Here is a 24,285-nt window from a genome sequence, read left to right as displayed (position 1 = left end):
TGCTACGAGGGTAGTTTGAGTAGATTCATGGAATTACCACCAGATGTCAGCGCTAGAACAACGAGGTTCCTGCTTAATAATAGGGCATCCTTTGAGTAACGATGTGATGGTTCAAATGGCTCTGAGCACTATGGGACTTAACATCTTAGGTCATCAGTCCCCTAGAACTTAGAACTACTTAAACCTAGCTAACCTAAGGACATCACACACATCCATGCCAGAGGCAGGGTTAGAACCTGCGACCGTAGCAGTCACGCGGTTCCAGACTGCAGTGCCTAGAACCGCACGGCCACCACGGCCGGCAACGATGTGATGAATCAGTGCCCTTCTTAGTAATGTTAACAGCCTCTCTGTTATTGAAGGATGCCTCCATTTTTTCGCTCGGATTTTCTTTTTCTGTTTACTTTTTTCCCAGAGTGAGTAATTATCTGTTTTTGTATTTTTATATTCAGAGTTATGTATCTTCAATCATACCTTTCGTGAACTTCGTCAATTCAGGCATTTTAATACTTTGCTTAGTGGACAAATTGACCTGAAGAAACATACGGAACACAAGAGACACCAAATTAACTAAAAAATGTATTTCCAGCAGTTCAAATTAGCTATCAAGCTATTCTGTTAACTTATACAGTAAAGAAGAGTGTGATAAAATGGCCAATAACCAGAAGTGAATTTGGTTTAGTGTATCATGCAGTGAAACATAGTCAACGTTATTAAAGCCCAGACAGCATAAACAAACATCTGTCCCAAATTTTTATTTATTCTGCAACTGCCTCCAACCTTTCATGAGAATGGACTAAATCAGAATTGATTGAAGAATGTTATTATTTGGCAAACTGACTGACAATGCCCGAGCCACGTGTCCCAAATAATTCCAAAATGGTAGAATTTTTGTTAAGTATCCCAATGCCTTTGTGGAAAGAATCTCTTCCTTCATGAAGAGTAAGCGATGTGACACAAACAGATGTTAAACACCTGCTCTGTTAATCACAGACATGATTAAATCTGTTTAATCATGTGACAGTGAAAGCAAAGAGCGATATCGAGCGTAACAGCTGAGTGGCGATATAAAATGCACTGCAAAAGTGATCGGCACATTTCGTAGCAAAAGTCCACGATTCAACACAAGCGAGTGCACGCGTCCGCGTGTGTTGAATCGCGGAGTTTTACTACGGACTGTGCCGATCACTGTTGGAGTGCCTAATGGAAGTTGAAGTTATTACGAACGGGAAAAGCATGCTGTGTATTACTAAATGGACTGTCTATACGGGTACTGACAATGCTTTCCCGAAAATACACTGTAACTATTGCTACCATGTGAATGAAACTGCTTTGACATCTATCGCATCGCGAGAGCTAAAGCTCCATTGAACTGTTTTATGTGTTTGTCATCTTAATGTATAACCGAGTGCTTTAAGCCGTAACTGTTACAGTGAACATAATTACAGTTATGGATCAGGTATAAGAACGGTTTTACTGAGTTCTCACGATCACGGTGGTCGTATGCAAACGTGACGAACACTTATACAGCGGTCGGAAATTATCACGAACTGTGCATGAAGTACTGAAACGAAAACTAAGTGTATATAATAAGTAATGGACGTGCACGTACCAAACGTGTTGATTATCACCATAATTACGTCTATTGAGGCAATGGTCTGTCAAACGCCACTGCGAAGGACCTCGCAGCCTAACCGAGAAGAGACTTCACCAGCATCCTTTTCCGTGGGAATACGACAAAGGGGATTGCTGTAATAACCTCGTCTGCAGCGTCACAAGCTACCGTAGTCACCTCGACACGGCGCTACGCTTCAACAACGAACACACAAGCTGCACTGCCGTGCGCTCTCCCCAGTTAAAAACTAACCGAATTCAGCGGTTCAAACTGTAAATCGTTTGTTCCATTGTAAAATTATTTTCCTTCCTTGTGGAGCCACTATTGGTTAATAAGTATTTTCATTTACTTAAACTATCTTTCTTTTAAATTAACACTGCAGCAGTTTGTGTTATGTGCCTTTTGAGTAGATTGTTACAGATGATTCAGCAGTGTTATCTTCAGAGTGAGTAGACATACCTTTAATAATAGATAAGATGGTGCGCGTATATTGTCCGGAAGGGCGTCGACTAACATTGTTAAAGCTGCTTGTTTGCTATTGGTCTAAGCTTTGGGTCGATGCTAAAATTAATATGACAGCTGCCAAACCACACAGGTTATGGTTACATCGTGCTCACAGTTATGTTACTAAACTTTTAGGAGTACTAACTATCTGTTGGCTTGAAGGATAAGAGGACGCATGTATAGTCAAATATTGTAGTGTTTACGGAATTAGTAACAGAATTGTGTGTGATATACATAATTTAGTAACTAGGTGGACTCATGTTTTTCACGTTCACGCAGTTCGGAAGTAGACCTAGTTGTCGTGGGGCGAAATAATCAGACACCAACCCAGGTTATCTCAAAAAAACCTTCTATAAGCACACTGCCTATAATCTCGCGAAATACACTCATGAGAACCGTCTTCTCCACATGTCGACCGTGTATGACCTGACAGTGTTATTTTAATACTGTCTTGACGAATCTGCTAATCTTAGGATCGAAGTTTGAGATCTGCTGGGATGTGGATCGTTTTGTTTCGTGTTTTTAAGGAGTACACAAAATGACGATTGAAGAGGTTGAACAGGCAGCTGGTTTCCATGCTTGGGGAAGTCATAAAGTGGTAGATAAAGATACAGGATATTTACGAAAAATGTAGGAAAAGGATTAATCGTCAAATTGGAGCCAGGTGTCAGAAGAGAAGTAGATGGGAAGGGAGGAGTAGAAGGTATGTTTGGATTGCTATTAGCGAAAATGGAGGAAGGGCGGTGAGAACTAGGTGGACAGAAGGAAACTCTTAGCAGAAAGGTAGATGAATCACGAAAGAAAATACTAGACGATCTAAGTGAAACAATATATCAGACACTAAAGAAGTTAAAAGTACAATGTTTACAGTACAAAATGAGTCAGAAAGTATTAGAAATGAAGAGGTAGTACGCTTGGATAAACTGATTGACGCCAAAGCTGCTGAAGTAGAGTGACTGACCAGACTTTCCAGGGTGTAGTATGAAGAATGAGGCAGAAGTGGAGAAAGCTGAAGAGATCACTTCTGAAAATGTGAATGAGGCAGATGATTTAAAATATTAAGACTTTATTATAAAAAGTAATCCTGTTGAAGTGTTGGGAAAGAATTTGCCTTGTCCGCAGAGTTGTAGGTTGGTAGGTCAGAACAATAGAGTAAAGGTTATCTTGAACAGAATGATGGATATTGATAAATGGCAACCTAACTGTTATATGAATGCGTGGTGTGTGTTATTTCAGGCATGTTCGAAAGAACAGGCGCCACGCGTTCATATGATTGATACGCCAAACTGGGCAATGGATCCACTTTCTTCAGCGTGGATGCACAAATACGTCCGACCTCCAGTGGCAATCTCAGAGTGGTGAACATGTAGTCAATAGACAGGGACAGCAGATAGGCAGAGCTCGGTGGGAATGTGGATCGACTCAGGCGTGCCGAGATAGTCCCCGAAGCTGAGATCACGCTGTGTCCCGGATATCACCGTGGTTACCGCACCTGCCTAGCAAGCAGGAGATTCCGAGTTCTAATCCAGGTCCAGTGCATATTTTCACTCGTCGCCGCCGATTCCCCTAATGTCCCACTGCAGCTGACAGCAGTGATACCCATCAATTTACATAAAATCTAAGTGTTGTGTGGAGGGTAATGGAAACTGTGGTAAGGACCACGAATTGTGGACGCAGAAGGAATGGTTGAAAAGTGATCTGTCGTGACAAAGAGCCGGCCGCAGTGGCCGTGCGGTTCTAGGCGCTACAGTGTGGAACCGAGCGACCGCTACGGTCGTAGGTTCGAATCCTGCCTCGGGCATGGATGTGTGTGATGTCCTTAGGTTAGTTAGGTTTAATTAGTTCTAAGTTCTAGGCATCTGATGACCTCCGAAATTAAGTCGCATAGTCCTCAGAGCCATTTGAACCATTTGTTGTGGCAAAGCAAACCCTAGGGTTTCACTAGTGAATACGTGCAGTGGCATGCATAGGGTCCCAAGCTCTTTTAATGCTCTTTCTTTTTTATGTTTCTGCACTGCTTCCTACTCTTCTACAATCCTTTATATCTGTCAAAGCAACTCTTCAGCTATCGAGCTATCCAGAACAAGGACTGAGGAGACGTAACTGTACGACAAAATTCCCCGAAATGAGACATAATTCCTGATGATGGTGATGAATAGGTAAATTAAAGCAGATGAAAGCAACAGGAGTAGTTTGTGTGTTAATAGATTTATACAGGGTATGTGGGAGTGCTGATAATTAAAACTACGAATCACAAGACTGATATTTTAGTGTGGCAGTATTTTAATAGCTAAATTTGTTTTGGGGTTTGTAACTTTAGTAGAAATAATAATAGAGTATTTTGTTGCTGTGTAGGAGCAATGACTGAAAATGGAAAGTAATTACTGAACAGTAAGTACGTGAAGTAGCTGAGAAGTGATTGTTTTGCTGCAAAGTATGAATGGGAGAATAGTAAGTGATTGCTGGATGAAGTCATGAATTCCGGTGGACAGTGATAAGGGAAATTTTATATAATTATTAAAATAGAAAAGGAGTAAATGGGAATAGTTAATGTAGATATAGTTAATTTAAGGTGTGAAATGATAGTAGCAATGTAGGATGAAGAGGAATAGAGGAAAGGGAGAAAAGAGGAGAGGTAAGGAATGTTTTTATGGCCTTGCCATAATGCAGAGCGAAGGAACGATCATATTTAAAAAAAGTAGAATAAGTATGAAACATATTGTGTGGTGTCGACAAACTATGTGGAAAGCGATTATCGATTTACTGTTTTGAATCGTATGAAACTGAAAAACAGAGTTAAAATCAAACATGAAAAGTGTACACAGCAATAATAATAAAAAGTAACATAATAATAGACTGAGCATCTAAATACGACAGTGTTTCGTAACGTTACCCGTAAACAGATATTCGCCCTCTGTGTCCAGAGGAAATAAGTTTGGGGTCGAGAGGTTAATTTTCCTTCTAAGAATAAACAATGTCAATATGATGAATGTGGTAGTTAACGAATATAGCACTTGTGATCCAGATGGTGGAGCTGTTTCCAATATTGGTGATTTAATTGAGGAAGGTATTCATAGATGAGCTCTTGTATATAAGATTTTGTAGAATACTGGATTCAAATATTGATTTGGTAATGGTAGAAAAGTAACCAAGAACGACAAAGTTTGATTAACAGAGGGAGATGGTTAAAGAATAATTTTTGTTGTACAAAGGATCGTGTAGGTTGTTGGACTTCAATTTTGATGTTATGGTACAGAGTGACAATTACTGAACTACACTGAAGCGCCGAAGAAACTGGTATAGGCATGCGTATTCAAATACAAAGATACGTAAACAGGCAGAATACGCCGCTGCGGTCGGAAAAACCTATGAAAGCCAAGCGTCTGGCGCAGCCGTCATTAGGATTTGAGTGAGTTTGAACGTGGTGTTATAGTCGGCGCACGAGCGATGGGACACAGCATCTCCGAGGTAGCGATGAAGTGATTTTCCAGTACGACCATCCGCGGCACCGCTGCCGCCGGAAAAAGATCCTGCAAGAACGGGACCAACGACGACAAACGAGAATCGTTCATCATGACCGAAGTGCAACTCTTCCGCAAATTGTTGCAGATTTCAGTGCTGGGCCATCAACAAATGTCAGCGTGCTAACCACTCAAAGAAACATCATCGATATTCGTGTGCCCTTGATGACTGCATGACAAAGCTTTACGGCTCGCCTAGGCCCGTTAACACCGACAGTGGGTTGTTGAGGACTGGAAACATGTAGTCCGGTCAGACGAGTCTCGTTTCACATTATATCGAGTGGATGGACGTGTACGGGTATGGAGACAACCACAGGAATACGTAGACCCTGCATGTCAGCAGGGGAATGTTCGAGCTGCTAGAGGCTCTGTAATGGTGTGGGGCGTGTGCAGTTGGAGTGACATTGGACCCCCGATACGATTACATACGAGTGCCAGGTCACATGTACGTAAGCATCCTGCCTGATCACCTGCGTCCGTTGATGTCCAGTGTGCATTCCGACGGACATGGGCAATTCCAACAGGACAATGGGGCATCTCACACGTTCACAATCGCTACAGAGTATTGAGTATGTCTGGGATGCCTTGCAACGTGCTGTTCAAAAGCAATGACCACCACGTCCTACTCTTACGGATTTATGGACAGCCCTGTAGGACTCGTGGCGTCAATTCCCCTGCAGAACTACTTCGGACAGTTTAATTCACGCCACGTTGAGTTGTGGCACTTCAGCGTGCTCGCGGGGGGCCTACACTACATTAGGCATGTGTACCAGTTTGTTTTGCTCTGCAGTGTATATGAAATCGTAACTTCTGAGAGGTTTGCGTCAGGACATTCAAATTGCACTGTTTCCCGTGGGCCATGACGTGACTTAGTATGCGCGTGCATGGTTTGGTCGAGTGACGAAGCCCACTTTCATTTGGATGGGTTCATCAATAAGCAAAAGTGACACATTTGAGGGACTCAGAATCCGCATTTCACGATCGAAAACTCTTCGCCCTCAACAGGTGACACTGTGGTGTGCCATGTCCAGTCACGAAATAATCTCTGCGAAATTCCTTGGTGACACGGTAACTACCGATAGGTACGTGAAGGTTTTGGAAGATGATGTCATCCCCAGTGGCCCTGATTTCGACAAGATGTGATTCGTGCAAGACGGTGCACGACCCCATCGAAGGAGGAGAGTGATATCCTGGAGGAGCACTTTGGGGGCCGCATTCTGGCTCTGTGGTCCCAGAGGCCACTGGCATGGGCCTAGATTGGCCACCGTATTCTCCGGATCTGAAGACGTGCGACTCATTTTTGTGGGTGTATATTAGAGACAAGGTGTGCAGCAATAAACCCAAAATCATTGCTGAGCTGAAAACGGCCAGTTAGACGGTCATCGACAGCATCGATGTTCCGATATTTCAGCGGATCCTGCAGAATTTCGCTATTCGTCTGCTCCACATCGTCACCACTGATTGGAGGCGTATCGAACGTGCCATAACATACATCTAAATATCTGTGGCGACGTTTACATGTTGAATAAAGCGTGTGCAAACCGTAGTTTGTAAATAATTTAGGTTTTTTTCGTGTAGTTCAGTAACTGTCACTCCGTAAAAGTGCAGGTTGATATATGATGTAAGATGTGTGATGTGTGATAAGATGAGGGGATTATTATTTGATAGCTTTAGGGATTACATAGTCTAGCGGCGGGCTGACAAGTAAAAAATACATACCGATCACTTTGATGTCAGCCTTCTATTCACGACTGAAGTTAAGGCCAAGCTTTTCCTGAAGTACTGTGCGGCCCATCAACGTTCCAGAGACAAAGGTGTCGGAAGATCGTATGCTCCCAGATCGCTGTTAGCTTAGACTAAAAATCACACTGAATGAAGTTCCTTTTCAGATTAAGATCGCAAGTTGGGAGATCTAAGTCTTGCTTCAAGAAATGGAGTGTTCATTCTACAGTACTTCTGTGTGAACAACCAACCATAGCTCAAGGGTTGAACTGGTCTTTATTGTTTCTACAGGGCTCCATGGAAGACAAACGGTGGCAACATCGCTTTACACTAGTGCTAAGTGTTTGATGAAATGTTCTTCCTTTCGCAATCTTAACGTTTGTTTTCAAAGTAGCCATTCAGCTTTTTTATGCATTTCTCGTAATTTCTCATGTGCTGTGTTTTTATGTCAGTTGCGTTAAACAAATTATGCAACCTATACAGATATTCAAACAAGTAAGGAACAATAAAGGTATTCGCTAACTCTTAAATTTTGTTTTCTTTTCGTCTGTATATCCTCTAGCCTGTAATTTCTAAATGCATTGTTAGACATCGCCGAAAAGAGATCTGATGCGAAATTCCAATCGATTTAGTGCATCTTACTTGCTGTGTTTCACGGAATGATACGTGCTACGCTCCCAAAACGCTGTCATGCGGAGCTTGGAGCCGACCACGGATACTGCTACTTGGAATACCTGCTGGAATGAAACTACTACTTATGCGTTTCAGAGACGTGACTGTCGCATTAACTCGCGTTTTCTGATAATTTATTTCTAATATGAAATCGTCGGAAGAAAAAAATATATATTTGCTGTGATGGTTATCTCTCATCGTACGATTGATTACCAAAGCTGTGTAGGGCTGACTCGAGCAATGGATCATTTTACATCTGCCTCTTTCGATGTGTTTTGATGGATGACTGTGAAACCAGGCCCACACGGAGGATTTTCGAGGATCTCAGTTCGACCTTCGGCGATCACGCTGCCGCTGTGTGAACGATTTATGGCTTAGCGTTCACCAGTGTTCCCACGACGTCTTATCGTGTCACACGTGGCTACACTTCTCTAGATAACTCTCTCCATAGCATTACAAACACACATATGTTGCTTGCGTACAGCACCTTCACACAGTTGTATTAATGTATCTCGCTGTTTGGGTACCGTTGACTGCAAAACCTCGCTGTGAGGATATATGTACGCGAAAGCGACCAAAATTGTGAAAAATCTTTTTATTCGATCTTCATTTACTACATCACATTGAAATTTCAATTCCTGAATATTACGTTCCAATTCCGCTCCTAAGTTTAAAAAATATACTAATTAACAAAAGCGTGCACGAGGCCAGGTTCCTTTGCTGTTCTGTATTTCCTCGTATTATTCGTTGCTGCGGTGTTTCCTTCCAGTTTTATGCAGTCACAATGTGGGGAACATTTCTGTGTTCAGCAGATCCAGAACTTCTACAAAAGTCTGTGTATGGAAAAACTCAAAATCCGAATGAAACTTAGAAATCTCTGATAAGAAAACCATGACCAAGACTTTTTTTTTTTTTTTTTTTTTTTTTTTTTTTACAGAAAAGTTATTGTCTGTTCTACGAGATTATGGAATAGGAGACAAACTTTTGCAAGCAACTAAAGGTCTTTACATAGATAGTCACGCAGCAGTTAGAGTTGACGGTAAATTGAGTTCATGGTTCAGAGGAGTTTCAGGGGTAAGACAAGGCTGCAGCCTGTCCCCACGGTTGTTCATATTATTTATGGATCACATATTGAAAACAATAGACTGGCTGGGTGAGATTAAGATATGTGAACACAAAATAAGCAGTCTCGCATATGCGGATGACTTAGTTGTGATGGCAGATTCGATTGAAAGTTTGCAAAGTAATATTTCAGAGCTAGATCAGAAATTTAAGGACTATGGTATGAAGATTAGCATCTCCAAAACGAAAGTAATGTCAGTGGGAAAGAGAGATAAACGGATTGAGTGCCAAATAGGAGGAACGAAGTTAGAACAGGTGGACGGTTTCAAGTACTTAGGATGCGTATTCTCACAGGATGCAAAACATAGTGAAAGAACTGGAAGCGAGGTGTAGCAAAGTTAATGCAGTGAGCGCTCAGCTACTATCTACTCTCTTCTGCAAGAAGGAAGTCAGTACCGAGACTACGTTATCTGTGCACCGTTCAATCTTTCGACCAACTTTGTTGTATGGGAGCGAAAGCTGGGTGCATTCAGGTTACCTTATCAACAAGGTTGAGGTTACGGATATGAAAGTAGCTAGGATGATTGCAGGTACTAGTAGATGGGAACGATGACAGGAGGGCGTCTACAATGAGGAAATCAAAGAAAAACTGGGAATGAACTCTATAGATGTAGCAGTCAGGGCGAACAGTCTTAGATGGTGGGGTCATGTTACACGCATGGGAGAAGCAAGGTTACCCAAGAGACTCATGGGTTCAGCAGTAGAGGGTAGGAGGAGTCGGGGTAGTCCAAGGAGAAGGTGCCTGGATTCTGTTAAGAATGATTTTTAAGTAATAGCCTTAACATCAGAAGAGGCACCGATGTCAGCACTGAATAGGGGATCATTTAGGAATTATATAAGGGGGACTATGCTCCAGACTGAACGCTGAAAGGCATAATCAGTCTTAAGTGATGATGATACATAATTATTATCATCATTATTCTTTCTTTCTTTTCTCAGACGTTATGTCTGGTCAAAAATAAAAGTGACGCGGACCTTGATCAAGCGTGACTTCCTTTTAACTGTACGGTATATGTTACATTGCATTTAGGAACTTTCGTGTTATTGAACATGTATCAATAATTACGGATTTCTGTAGTTGTATATATACGTTTGGATGTAGCTGTATTGCGTTGATGTACTGGTGGATATTGTGCGGTATGACTCCTGTAGTTGATAGTATAATCGGTATAATGTCAACTTTATCCTGATGCCACATATCCTTGACTTCCTCAGCCAGTTGGATGTATTTTTCAATTTTTTCTCCTGTTTTCTTCTGTATATTTGTTGTATTGGGTATGGATATTTCCATTAGTTGTGTTAATTTCTTCTTTTTATTGGTGTGTATGATGTCAGGTTATTTATGTGGTGTTGTTTTATCTGTTATAATGGTTCTGTTCCAGTATAATTTGTATTCATCATTCTCCAGTACATTTTGTGGTGCATACTTGTATGTGGGAACGTGTTGTTTTAAAAGTTTATGTTTTATGGCAAGTTGATGATGTATCATTTTTGCTACATTGTCATGTCTTCTGGGGTATTCTGTATTTGCTAGTATTGTACATCCACTTGTGATGTGATCCACTATTTCTATTTGTTGTTTGCAAAGTCTGCATTTATCTGTTATGGTATTGGGATCTTTAATAATATGCTTGCTGTAATATCTGGTGTTTATTGTTTGATCCCGTATTGCAATCATGAATCCTTCCATCTCACTGTATATATTGCCTTTTCTTAGCCATGTGTTGGATGCGTCTTGATCGATGTGTGGCTGTGTTAGATGATACGGGTGCTTGCCATGTAGTGTTTTCTTTTTCCAATTTACTTTCTTCGTATCTGTTGATGTTATGTGATCTAAAGGGTTGTAGAAGTGGTTATGAAATTGCAGTGGTGTAGCCGATGTATTTATATGAGTGATTGCTTTGTGTATTTTGCTAGTTTCTGCTCGTTCTAGAAAGAATTTTCTTAAATTGTCTACCTGTCCATAATGTAGGTTTTTTATGTCGATGAATCCCCTTCCTCCTTCCTTTCTGCTTAATGTGAATCTTTCTGTTGCTGAATGTATGTGATGTATTCTATATTTGTGGCATTGTGATCGTGTAAGTGTATTGAGTGCTTCTAGGTCTGTGTTACTCCATTTCACTACTCCAAATGAGTAGGTCAATATTGGTATAGCATAAGTATTTATAGCTTTTGTCTTGTTTCTTGCTGTCAATTCTGTTTTCAGTATTTTTGTTAATCTTTGTCTATATTTTTCTTTTAGTTGTTCTTTAATATTTGTATTATCTATTCCTATTTTTTGTCTGTATCCTAGATATTTATAGGCATCTGTTTTTTCCATCGCTTCTATGGAGTCACTGTGGTTATTCAATATGTAATCTTCTTGTTTAGTGTGTTTTCCCTTGACTATGCTATTTTTCTTACATTTGTCTGTTCCAAAAGCCATATTTATATCATTGGTGAATACTTCCGTTATCTTTAGTAATTGGTTGAGTTGTTGTTGATTGCTCCCAGCAGTTTTAGATCATCCATGCATACCAAATGTGTGATTTTGTGTGGGTATGTTCCAGTAATATATCCATAATTTGTATTATTTAGCATGTTGGATTGTGGGTTCAGAGCAAGGCAGAACCAGAAAGGACTTAATGAGTCTCCTTGGTATATTCCACGCTTAATCTGTACTGGCTGTGATGTGATATTATTTGAATTTGTTTGGATATTAAGTGTGGTTTTCCAGTTTTTCATTACTGTGTTTAGGAACTGTATCAATTTAGGATCTACTTTGTATATTTCCAATATCTGTAGTAACCATGAGTGGGGAATACTATCAAAAGCTTTTTGGTAATCAATGTATGCGTAGTGTAGCGACCTTTATTTAGTATTAGCTTGATATGTCACCTCTGTATCTATTATCAGTTGCTCTTTACATCCTTGTGCTCCTTTGCAGCAGCCTATTTGTTCTTCATTTATAGTTTTGTTCTGTGTTGTATGTGTCATTAATTTCTGTGTAATGACTGAAGTTAATATTTTGTAGATTGTAGGTAGGCATGTTATGGGGCGATATTTAGCTGGGTTTGCTGCGTCTGCTTGATCTTTAGGTTTCAGATAGGTTATTGCATGTTAAGTGTATCAGGGAATGTGTATGGGTCTGAACTGTAACTTAAATAATTTAGTTAGATGTGAATGTGTTGAGGTGAACTTCTTTTGCCAGAAACTTGCTATTTTATCATTTCCAGGGGCTTTCCAATTGTGCGTAGAATTAATTGCTTGGGTGACTTCATGTTGCAAAATTATCACTTCAGGCATTTGTGGTATCATCTTGTATGAGTGTTTCTGCTTGTATCCACCGTGCATGCCTGTTATGTTGTACCAGGTTTGACAATATGTTGCTCCAGAAGTGTTCCATGTCCGTTATGTTTGGTGGATTGTCTATTTTAATGTGTGTGTTATCTGTTGTTTGGTAAAATCTCTTTTGGTTTGTGTTGAATGTGTGGTTTTGTTTCCTTCTATTTTCACTTTTTTTGTATCTTCTAAGTCGTTTGGCCAATGCTTGTAATTGCTGCTTCTTTTCATCTAATTGCTCTATTGCTTCTTGTTGTGAGATTTTATCTAACCTTTTTCGTTTTTTGTCTGATATTTCATTTCTTATAAATTGTGTTAGCTGTCCGATGTCTTTTCTCAGTTTTTCTATTCTGATCTGTAGCCTGTGTTGCCATGCTGGTTTTGTGGGTTTCTTCTGTGTGTAGGTTGGTTCTGATCTCTGCCTAGTGTGTATATTTAGTGTAGTGAGTGCTCCCATATAAACCAGTAGTTGTAACTCGTCCATAGTTGTGTTTTCATTTATTTTGTTGTGTATGATTGCGTTGATAGTTTTTATTGTTGTTTCGACTTGTGGGTTATTTGGCGGTCTATGCAAGAATGGTCTAATGTCTGTATTTGTGTCTTTGTATTCTATATATGTTAGCTGAAATTTTTCTTCTATATCTAATATCTGTGTCACTTTGTGTTCTATTTGTGCTTGTTCTGGTGGCTGCCTTAAGATTTCGTTTTCCTCTGATTGTTTAATTGGTGTGTGTTGTTCTTTGTTTGTTTGCTCTGGGATGTTTGAGTCCATTACTGTATTTTCTTCTTCTTCTTCTGATTGCACATTATTTTGTTCCAGTATTTGTTGTACTTGTTGTTTGATGTTATCTAATTCTGACTGGGGTATCCTGTTATTTTTTATTATTCCACGGATCTGATCAGCTAGTCGTTGTTCTGTTAAAAAATTTAATTCTGGGTATCTGGTAATAAATGTTGTGTATACTTGTGATCTGTATCCAGTTGTGTTGGTTCCTAGGTTTGTTGCTTGGTAATAACAGAACATGAGGTGTCGATTAACTTCATCTGACCATCTCATCCTCTGTCTGTTTTCCTTCTAGGGTGGTTGAAGGAAGCATATCCTGCAAAACACCTCTATTTGGATTTAAATCATTTTCCAGTTGGCTAGCAGTGTCGTTACCATTGTGGGCGGGCATAGGGTTCAAGCGTCGTCCCCGACCATGACGGCGCTTGTCCGAGGCTTCATTAGTTCTGTCCTGAACCAACTAATCACACTAGAAGGGGGGTTAGCCCTATTAGTGGTTTGTTCTTTTCGTCGCCTTTTACGACTGGCGGAACATACCAGAGGCCTATTCTTTTCCCGGGCCTCCACGGGAATTATTATCATCATCATCATCATCATCATCATCATCACTACAGAAAAACTGCTGATGAAGTTGCAGCTTATTATGCTTGTTCAATTTTTAACTAAGCTAATCATGGCAGACTACGGGCTCTATAGAGACTAGGATCTAGGATTTGATCCAGGAGCTTTCACACTGTCGATATTGAAGAAAATCGATAACGGGAGAATTACAGCAGCTGACATTGTTACTTACTTTGAAAATCCGGTGAACGTAAGAGTACAAGCAAAGAGAATACTGCTTGAGGACGAAGAGGTGAATGCATGTGGTTTGCACTAGTTCACCCAGGTAAGATAAGGCCTAATACAAACAAACACTGTCAGATTTCTGATTCAGGTTTGCCGTAACTTACACTTTGGCAACTTTATTTACCTTTTCCTCATAAACTACTGAAATTAAAATACTTAAATTTGGCAAGCAATTAGTCAAAACTACAGTTTTGGAATTTTCATTTACTACAGTAGCGAGGCATTTATGTAAGAAAAAAGCCCTAAGATTTGCTGAAGTTCTTTTGCACAGAAATTTGGAGAGCTGAAAGGTTCTAGCAAACTAAGATATGAATATTATGTCCCTCACCTATTTCTAACAATAATATATCAAACTTTGTACAAAAGTAGTTTCATTCTGACATTAAAGAAGACATTTGTGTTTACCTTGCTGAAAAAGTTCAGTCGTTTACAATTAAAAAATTTTAATAAGCACGAAACGTATTTGTGAATCCATATAACATTCCTTAACGACTGTACCAAAAATTATGACGTATTGCAACTTCGTGTACGTCCATTCTTAACTTCGCAACCCTGTCATCTTTAATGGGAATCCTAGCTACTGCACTTTGAGATTTTCAATTTTGGGTGCTTAGACGAATGATAACCGCTTGTGAAACTAAACGTGATCACTTACTTTCTATCTTCAGAATAACATTCTTATTAAAATGCATACATTGCGTCTAATACAGTCTAGGTAACATCTGCCGGTTGTATTTTAGTTTTGGGTCAATCGCGGTTATTTCACGACACGGTTTTAAAGCTGTGGTTTGAGTGGTAGTGGGCTAAAAAAACGTTTTCCGTGTACTGCACTGTGCTCTTTTGGGGCGAGTTTAACTTTGATGCGAACTCGATAGTGACTCGAGTCGACATTTGCACCTCTGCGGGTTAGAACATCGTGAACTATTATCTGAGAACAGTGTGTGGTAGCGACGTGAGGGATCTGGTTGGGTACCCCAGGTTTATTGTTTCTGAGAATGTTCCCTTGAGGTCGACTTGAGTTTACAATTATTTCGTCGACACAACGCAATGAATGTGGCCTCATTCCTGTTGCTTAATTCGTACTCGTGTGTTGGGAAACTGCTAACAGTTTTTTTGGTACACTTTATCTCTGCCAAGTAATGCCATGACATAGCCCGGCAGGACTTTTATATTGTATACATGACAATACAATACCTTTTTGTATGGATTTTTTCCTAGAAAGTTTTTGCTACTTGTGGTTTATTTATTGCAATGACATATTTGATTTGTTGTGTGCAGTATATCAATATAGATCAATTAAATATTATTTTCGAAGTGTCAGCTCTGTCAATGGCACAGGATGATTTCTGTATGGCTGTGTTTCGATGTCCCCGTCAATCCTATCTGGTAAGGTTTCCATACTGCACAGCATACTTTAACTGATGACGGACAAGCGGGGTGTTGGAAAACTCTTTCTTAGACTTATTGCACCTTCAAACCGTTCTTCCAATCATCGCAATATCTGCCGTTCGTCTTCATTACTTTGTATGTGGTGGCTGAAATCTCAGTTTCTCGTAACCTAGGTATTTACGTGAAACTTCTAGCCTTAAATTTTTGTTATTTATTGGTTAACTGAAATTTAATGTAATTTTTAGTGTTGATTAAAACTTTATATCTTTCAGGTTCAATTGCCACCTTTCTCACTATAGAGGTATCTTGTCTAGTTCAGTTTTTAATTCGTTTTCATTTTCTGCTGAAGTTACTAGGCGGTAGAGACACAAAAAATGGTTCAAATGGCTCTGAGCACTATGGGACTTAACTTCTGAGGTCATCAGTCCCCTAGAACTTAGAACTACTTAAACCTAACTAACCTAAGGACATCACACACATCCATGCCCGAGGCAGGAATCGAACCGGCGACCGCAGTGGTCGCGCGGTTCCAGACTGTAGCGCCTAGAACCGTTCGGCCACTTCGGCCGGCGGTAGACACACACAACCAACTGAAAACAGTATAAGTGGACTGGTCAGGTTGTCTCATGAATCGCATGTATAGATTAACAATAGCAGAAGACCCAGAGCCTTTCGCTGGGAAACGTCAGATGGAACTTCGGTTTCACTATACGACTTCCCGTTAGTCACTATGACTTGTGACCTTTTTGACAGGAAATCACGAATCCAATCGCGATGATAATCCATGCCGTGCAATGTCATTACAAGTCTTCCTGTGCACCACTACGGACCGGGACAGCAAACGTCGGATATACTGGAAGGTTGTGAACGACGCATAGATATAGGTCGAGTTTGGCTGCAGGGAATAGAGAAACTGCGTGCGAGAGAGAGAGAGAGAGAGAGAGAGAGAGAGAGAGAGAGAGAGAGAGAGAGAGAGGCACAGTATGTCGTTATAATGTTTACGTTTGTCAGCTGACCAGCGGCAGCATCTAATTCTGGAGTACGGCAAAATTTATACGGCTCTTAATTCCAGTATTTTCTCTAAGATTTCTTTATTACAATGGTGAAACGTTCTTCATTGTTTTGTTGCATCAAACATATGAAAGAGGAGGTAATATTTCGCTCCATCGGTAAAATTCTGAAATTACATGAGCGACGAGGATTTTGGGACAATACAACATTTAATAGCTAATTGACTGCAGAACTATCATCAGTAACCAGTGTTTTCCAATATATTATGATGCATCCCACCTTAACATTGTTTCGGTACCTGCGGAAAATTAAGCAAAAATCGTAGAAGAAACAATTTGTGTAAAAGCAGGGATTGTGGATAGAAATAGATGTAATTTCATGTTGTACACGTATTAGCGAGGAATCGTCAGGTAACTTAATGCGTTTTGCCACAATCACTGAGAAACTACAAAAGCAATCCTGCCGGCCGAACATCAATAACTGAACATAATAATAACGATTGAAAATACCGGATCAGTTGTAAAGGCATTTTTATTTATTTTTCAGTGCATCGACCACGACCCGTTTCGGGATACCACATGCCATCATCTGGTGTGATAATTTTGTGCTGTGAGCCCGAGCGCCGCGATGGAGAGCATATGACGCGGCGTAGCCCCTTTGAGTGCAGAGCAACCACACATGTTGAAGGGCGTGTAACAACCCGAAACCGGTCGTTGTCTAAATGCTGAAATATAAATAAAAAGAGCTTGTAACTGGAGCGGTATTTTCAGTCTTCTCTGAAGTGTTCAGAATGAAATTTTCACTCTGCAGCGGAGTGTGCGCTGATATGACACTTCCTGGCAGATTAAAACTGTGCGCCGGACCGAGACTCGAACTCGGGACCTTTGCGTTAGGCACACAGTTTTAATCTGCCAGGAAATTTCATATCAGCGCTAACTCCGCTGTAGAGTGAAAATCTCATTCTGGAAATATCCCCCAGGCTGTGGCTAAGCCATGTCTCCGCAATATCCTTTCTTCCAGGAGTGCTAGATCTGCAAGGTTTGCAGGAGAGCTTCTGTAAAGTTTGGATGGTAGGGGGACGAGATACTGGCAGAAGTAAAGCTGTAAGGACGGGATGTGAGTCGTGCTTGGGTAGCTCAGTTGGTAGAGCACATACCCGCGTAAGGCAAAGGTCCGGAGTTCGAGTCTCGGTCCGGCACACAGTTTTAATCTGCCAGGAAGTTTCTCTGAAATGTGATTCTGTCGTTTGTAAAAAATAATGAACTATCAACAATATGTTTCAAACTGTTTGTTGCCTTTGCAGGTGGCCAAATATAAAAAGGAAACCCATCACGTTAACGCTGAAAATTTCTGAGAAATTTGACAAATTGCATTGCTGTGTGTGTAGTAGTGTTGCAAGAAGTTGTTCAAGTATTGTAATAGTTGAATGCTGTCAGCGACAATGAGAAAAACTGACCCGACTGCTCGTATTCGCCTATCGAGAAGATTTTCTCTTTTTTTCACGTGACATGTTGCTTCAAGCCTAAACACGACAGAGAGGGAGGCGGGGGTGGTTGAGCGCGGCCTTTACAGGACGTCCCAGGAGCAATGGTCGGTATCCACGGATGAGAGGGACGATCATTACAAGCGAAAAGAAGTCTGGTAAACATGGGCTCTAAAATGTATACTTTAAGAGCATTCACCACTTGTTCATCCTCGATACAGTGACAGACATCTCTTCTACTGAACGAGTTGTCTTAGTTCTGCAGGTATGCATTTTAGGGCCCACGGTTACGAGACTTTATTGCTCTGGATGTACGTCAAGATATGTCCTCGAATACCGGTCATTCCTGTTGGAACACCCGTGTACGTAGTCTGGGGAGCGGACTCACCGCGGCTGCGCACAGGTGTCTGCGGAGGTCCACGGCCGGCAGAGGCCCGCCGCCGCGCCGCCGCCGCTGGGTGGGGTCTGCTGTCGCGGCCATGTCTGCTGGCGGACTGAGCGCTGCGGAGGAGCGCCGCCGCAGATATGAGGCGCCGCTGGGGCCCCAGGGTCCTCCGCGTCCGCCCACGCACAGTGGCCGCCAGCAGCTCGCTGCTAGCCGCTACCCGACACCTGCTCCGCCGCCGCCGCCTAACGAGAACTCCCCGGGCCCCCTCCGCCAGCCAGCCAGCCCGAACGCGTACTTGTTCGTTAGGGGTTAAGGGACTGAGCAGCCAAGTCATCGGCCCCTCGTTCAGACGCAGGAGTGGAAGTCACTGTACAGGCAGGGTCCGACGACGTTGTACCACAACGTCTGTAGCATACATGTATTGAATTTGCTACTGAAGTTGTAGATAAATGTAAGATAGACAATCGTTGACTACTACCTTTGTTTCATAACACGATCAACAAAATAATGCGCTTACTTTCCCTGGACAGAAATTAATGCAATGGCGCTCATTGTATTGTTAGTTCTTTGTCAAACCGCCGTTCTTCCTAATTAGCTCAAAAATTCTCTCTGTTTTGTTATAGTTTGTAGTTCTTTGAGTGAAATTGTCGCCCATTCGTTTTGCATCTCTCTTTTCAGCTCGCATACGGCCTCACATTGCCTTCCTTTGGGATACACACACCTTTAAAGTATTCCACAAATGTTTTCCACTGGGTTCAGATTCGTGCTACATGCAGGTCAGGGCAAGATGTCGATATCTTCGTCTTCAAATCACATTTCGGTTCTATGAGAACCATACGCAGATGCATCATATTAATGAAATATTAGACTTTCGTCCCCCGAGTCCTCTTTCGTATGGTTTTAGTGTGGTGGTTGTTGTTGTCGTCTTCAGTCCTGAGACTGGTTTCATGCAGCTCTCCATGCTACTCTATCTTGTGCAAGCTGCTTCATCTCCCAGAACTTACTGCAACCTACATCCTTCTGATTCTGCTTAGTGTATTCATCTCTTTGTTTCCCTCTACGATTTTTACCCTCCACGCTCCCCTCCAGTACTGAATTGGTGATCGCTTGCTGCCTCAGAACATGTCCTACCAACCGGTCCCTTCTTCTTGTTAAGTTGTGCCACAAACTTCTCTTCTCCCCAATCCTATTCAATACCTCCTCATTAGTTACGTGATCTACCCACCTAATCTTCAGCATTCTTCTGTAGCACCGCATTTCGAAAGCTTCTATTCTCTTCTTGTCCGAACTATTTATCTTCCATGTTTCACTTCCATACATGGCTACACTCCATACAAATACTTTCAGAAACGACTTCCCGACACTTAAATCTATACTCGATGTTAACAAATTTCTCTTCTTCAGAAACGCTTTCCTTGCCATTGCCAGTCTACATTTTATATCCTCCCTACTTCGACCATCATCAGTTATTTTGCTCCCCAAATAGCAAAGCTCCTTTACTACTTTAAGTGTCTCATTTCCTAATCTAATTCCCTCAGCATCACCCGTCTTAATTCGACTACATTCCATTATCCTCGTTTTGCTTTTGTTGATGTTCATCTTATACCCTCCCTTCAAGACACTGTCCATTCCGTTCAACTGCTCTTCCAAGTCAATTTCTGTCATCATTACAATGTCATCGGCGAACTTCAACGTTTTTATTTCTTCTCCATGGACTGTAATACCTACTCCGAATTATTCGTTTGTTTCCTTTACTGCTTGCTCAATATACAGATTGAATAACATCGGGGAGAGGCTACAACCCTGTCTCACTCCCTTCCCAACCGCTACTTCCCTTTCATGTGCCTCGGCTCTTATAACTGCCATCTGGTTTCTGTACAAATTGTAAATAGCCTTTCGCTCCCTGTATTTTACCCCTGCCACCTTTAGAATTTGAAAGAGAGTATTCCAGTCAACATTGTCAAAAGCTTTCTCTAAGTCTACAAATGCTAGAAATGTAGGTTTGCCTTTCCTTAATCTATTTTCTAAGATAAGTCGTAGGGTCAGTATTGCCTCACATGTTTCAACATTTCTGCGGAATCCAAACTGATCTTCGCTGAGGTCGGCTGCTACCAGTTTTTCCATTCGCCTGTAAAGAATTCGCGTTAGTATGTAGTTGTATGGTAGTGGTTCCCAACCTGGGGGTAATTACCCCCTGAGGGGTAAAAACAAAAGAACTCCATTGTGTTACGGTTACGAAGCTAAACTGTTTTTTAAAGATTTATTATTACTACTGTTATCATCATCCATATTACGTGAGACTAATACTGATTACGAAGTTGCCAGTCCTTATCTTTTCTTCAAACACGAGCATTAACCCGGACAGTTTGACTGAGCTTAAGGCTTATGAAACGAATGTGTGAACATAATCTACTCACATAGTCCACTTTTTACACAAACTTTTTACGTTGTACCATGCATCTACGACAGTAAAGTTGAGACGTATACATCACATATGCTTTAATATCTCATCAAAACGCCTTCTCTGAGTTGTAGGTAGTTCCCAAAATGGACCAAAAATGGCTCCTTTGTTCATTTGGCAACTGATAAACCATCTAATTGAGGCACGTTAGCAGTTACTACATAACGCTTACTAAATTGCTGCAACGGTTATCAGCAGCAGTAGTAGTAGTAGTAAGAAGACAAAGATTTGGCTGCCAATTTGTGCCAGTTCAGAAGCAGGGCGTCCAGCTATGAAGTCATTTACAAACAGTAAGTGCAGCTCACGCATTTTTATTCGGTTGCTTTTAAACGGTGGTGTAGAGTATGTGTGAAGCAAGAGTCTATAGGATGAAGAGTGGTGCAGAGGAAGCATAGTTAGTAAAATGTGTGTATCTTCAGTGTGGATGGATTTCTTCCCTGGAAAGGAGTACAGGTAACAATTACAATGCACAGCAAGTGTTCATCATTCTATAACAAAAGGTTGTTAGAACTCAGCATCATCATCAGTTCATGATATAATTAAAGACCTACAGGAACTATCTTTCGTCATTCTAAACTTTAGTTAGCGATGTTGTTGACTTTAGTAGTGGGGGAACTAGGTAGTATCTCATTGCACTCAGGTGTAAAGGCCTGAGAAAGGTTGGGAACACTGTTCAAGGGTCTCGGTGCACGTATACTTCATTCTAGTGTTACCCCGAACAAAACGTGATTTACCTTTAGCTCAAAAGACTGCCCAAATCATAACACTTCCACCACCAGAATTTTTCCTCAGTCTTACCTGCTGCTCTGTTCTCAGATCATGTCAATAGTATCCATCCTGGCCGGCCGAAGTGGCCGTGCGGTTAAAGGCGCTGCAGTCTGGAACCGCAAGACCGCTACGGTCGCAGGTTTGAATCCTGCCTCGGGCATGGATGTTTGTGATGTCCTTAGGTTAGTTAGGTTTAACTAGTTCTAAGTTCTAGGGGACTAATGACCTCAGCAGTTGAGTCCCATAGTGCTCAGAGCCATTTGAACCATTTTATCCATCCTGCCCCTCTAAAGTGAACTACTACTGATCACTAGAGATCACATTAGCCCACTGTCAAGTCCATGACGAATGTTTTTCAGCGATATCCAGTCGAGCCTGTCTATGTTCGGGTGTTAGTGCGGGTTTCTAAGTCGTTTCTTTAAGATATGATGTTTGTCGTGTGAAAAAAATTTCTCGTACATGTCTGGCAGTTACTGGCAGCTGTAAATCAGCAACAAGTTGTAAATAACGGTTGTAGCCCTTAATTTGAGCAAAAATAACCTTTTCTAAACATCACATAATTTTCTGCCTTGTCCCTTCTGTCCAGTCATGCGCCCAACCTAACGAAATCATCGATCACTGTATTCTAATTGATCGTGTTGGCAATTTTACTATTACAGCGTCTCGTTTCCTTCTACCTACCAGTTTTTGATTTTCGTCACATGATAACTATTTTTCCATCTGGCAGTCTCTCAATGGTCGTGTTTGTATACAACATCCACTGTCACCAATCGTATGTGTTTTCTATCTTCAGCAAAGACATACGCACACACTATCACCCCACAGAACCGACTGTCTTTATACCGAGTTCCACCCGGTACCACTTGAATCGATGTCTTGGTATAGACTGTTCGCCTGACACCAAACGCGATATCGCTTGACTGCATTTGTCGTTTACCGGATTTCTTACTATTGCACATACCTTGTGCACACCTGTTCCAACCGATAATGGTAATTTTCCTGCGAAAATGCATGCCTTTATACTGACTTACTGTACTGCAGCTGGTCTTAAGTTTTTTACGTCAGTCAAAAATTTGATCTAATTCTGAACGTATGTGATAGTGGTCAAATCTATGCGTAGAAAGTAATATTGAAGCTAGAGCTGAGAAATAATTTAGAGGCGCAGAAATATGTGAGTCCAGCCAGTATGTGTTTCGTATATATGAAATCCAAGGTCAGTGTGATTTGTGCCCATTCATCTCACTTGCTATGTTCCGTGGGATGGCACTTCCTACGTTCGAAAAACTCTGCCATCTTTAACCTGTGTAGCCTAGAACCCACCACAGATACCGTGAGGCAGCAGACTGTTTAAGGCCTTTCTCCTCTCGTTTTACGCTATTCGAGTACGGAATTTTCATACTAGACACTTAGGTCCAGTTTGTCATTTTACCACCTGTATTGCGCGCTGATTACATTTGTGGCTAGGGGTAGTGTGTAGCGATGTAGGTATCCCATCCCTCTGAATTTCATTATTGTAGCAGATTTTTTTCCATTAAACCAATCTGGTCTTGACCAAGTCGATGGTGGGCGAAAACTGGAGGAACTTTCGCACGTTCTGGAAGAGCTGCCGGTCACTTGGAATGCAGGGCCTCTCTCTCGTGGGTCGCATGGAAAGCTGGACGAGCCTTTGCAGAGATTATCCTCCTGGCTCAGCTTCCGTGGACAATGAGCGGCGGATCAGAAGACTGGTGTCCTTAGTAGAAGAACGGGAAACCACTGGTGAAGAAGAAACCTCTGTTTTATTAGTAAACTTCGAGTGGAGTCCTTAGCTGTTACTCCCCATTATCCTGCTGTGTGTGCTTCGCAGACACGTTTCCTCAAGCAAAATAGTCTCAGATTTCCAAACCTTGACCTTCCCAAAGGAACTGTGTGAGAAATCGAAATATATTTTCAGCATGTTGCAATTTTGTCATATGATGACATGGCTGAAGACCGTGGCTGTTATTTGAAGACGAATGTTGATGGTGTTGGGACAGCAACCAGCCACAAATTTACTTTCATTTCCTTTATTCAAAGGGTAGCGTTACCAGTTTCGAATCGTAATGATTCATCTTCAGACGGTTTACATGCTTTCCTTACAACATGTGGTGCGTTTTTTTTACAGATTGTCCTAAAATATAAATAATAAGTAATTATAAACACACCACACAGATGGTTGTTACAGATTTTTCATCGGATGTGACTTACGTGAAATGTCGGTTTGGAGTATTTGTTTTCATAACATTCGTCCAACAGATGTGAGTACATTCCTACTGAATTCTTATCGTTACACACGTCGCACTGATTGTAAATTCGTGGCTGGTTGCTGTCACAACACCGTCAACATTATTTTCAGCATTTCCGACAAACAAGTCTGGACGTGGGAACGGGCCAACACTCGTCTCCCGTTTACTCATACACTTATGTCTTTGGTGGATACGTTTTTACTTTGTGGTGGGAGCCAGGGAACGCACTTCCAGATCTCTGACTGGAGGAGCATTTAGGCCCTTTATGGGACTGGCTGGAAAGATTGTGTGCCGTGCCTTCCCGAGGTCTCACGGGTGGCTAAGAAAATTCACAGAGGCTTTCGTTTTCGAATTCGTATGGGTATTCTGATTCGAACTCCTACAAGGTGAAGTTACTCTGGACTCTGCGCTCGT

At 41.4% G+C, this 24,285-nt stretch overlaps 1 protein-coding gene across 1 annotated transcript in view; it reads right to left on the bottom strand.

Moving 5' to 3' along the window:
• Positions 1-18,472, bottom strand: part of LOC126484540 (venom dipeptidyl peptidase 4-like) — a 320,902-nt gene extending 302,430 nt beyond the window's left edge. The window contains exon 1 of the mRNA XM_050108088.1: positions 18,379-18,472. Within this exon, the coding sequence (XP_049964045.1) occupies positions 18,379-18,471 (93 nt within the window). The 5' untranslated portion in view covers position 18,472. The remainder of the gene's footprint in view (positions 1-18,378) is intronic.
• Positions 18,473-24,285: the final 5,813 nt, after the last annotated feature.

The sequence above is a fragment of the Schistocerca serialis genome, chromosome 6, assembly GCF_023864345.2.
Source record: "Schistocerca serialis cubense isolate TAMUIC-IGC-003099 chromosome 6, iqSchSeri2.2, whole genome shotgun sequence".
NCBI lineage: Eukaryota > Metazoa > Arthropoda > Insecta > Orthoptera > Acrididae > Schistocerca > Schistocerca serialis.
The sequence above is the reverse complement of the archived record's forward strand: the minus strand, read 5'-3'. Positions and strand labels throughout refer to the sequence as shown.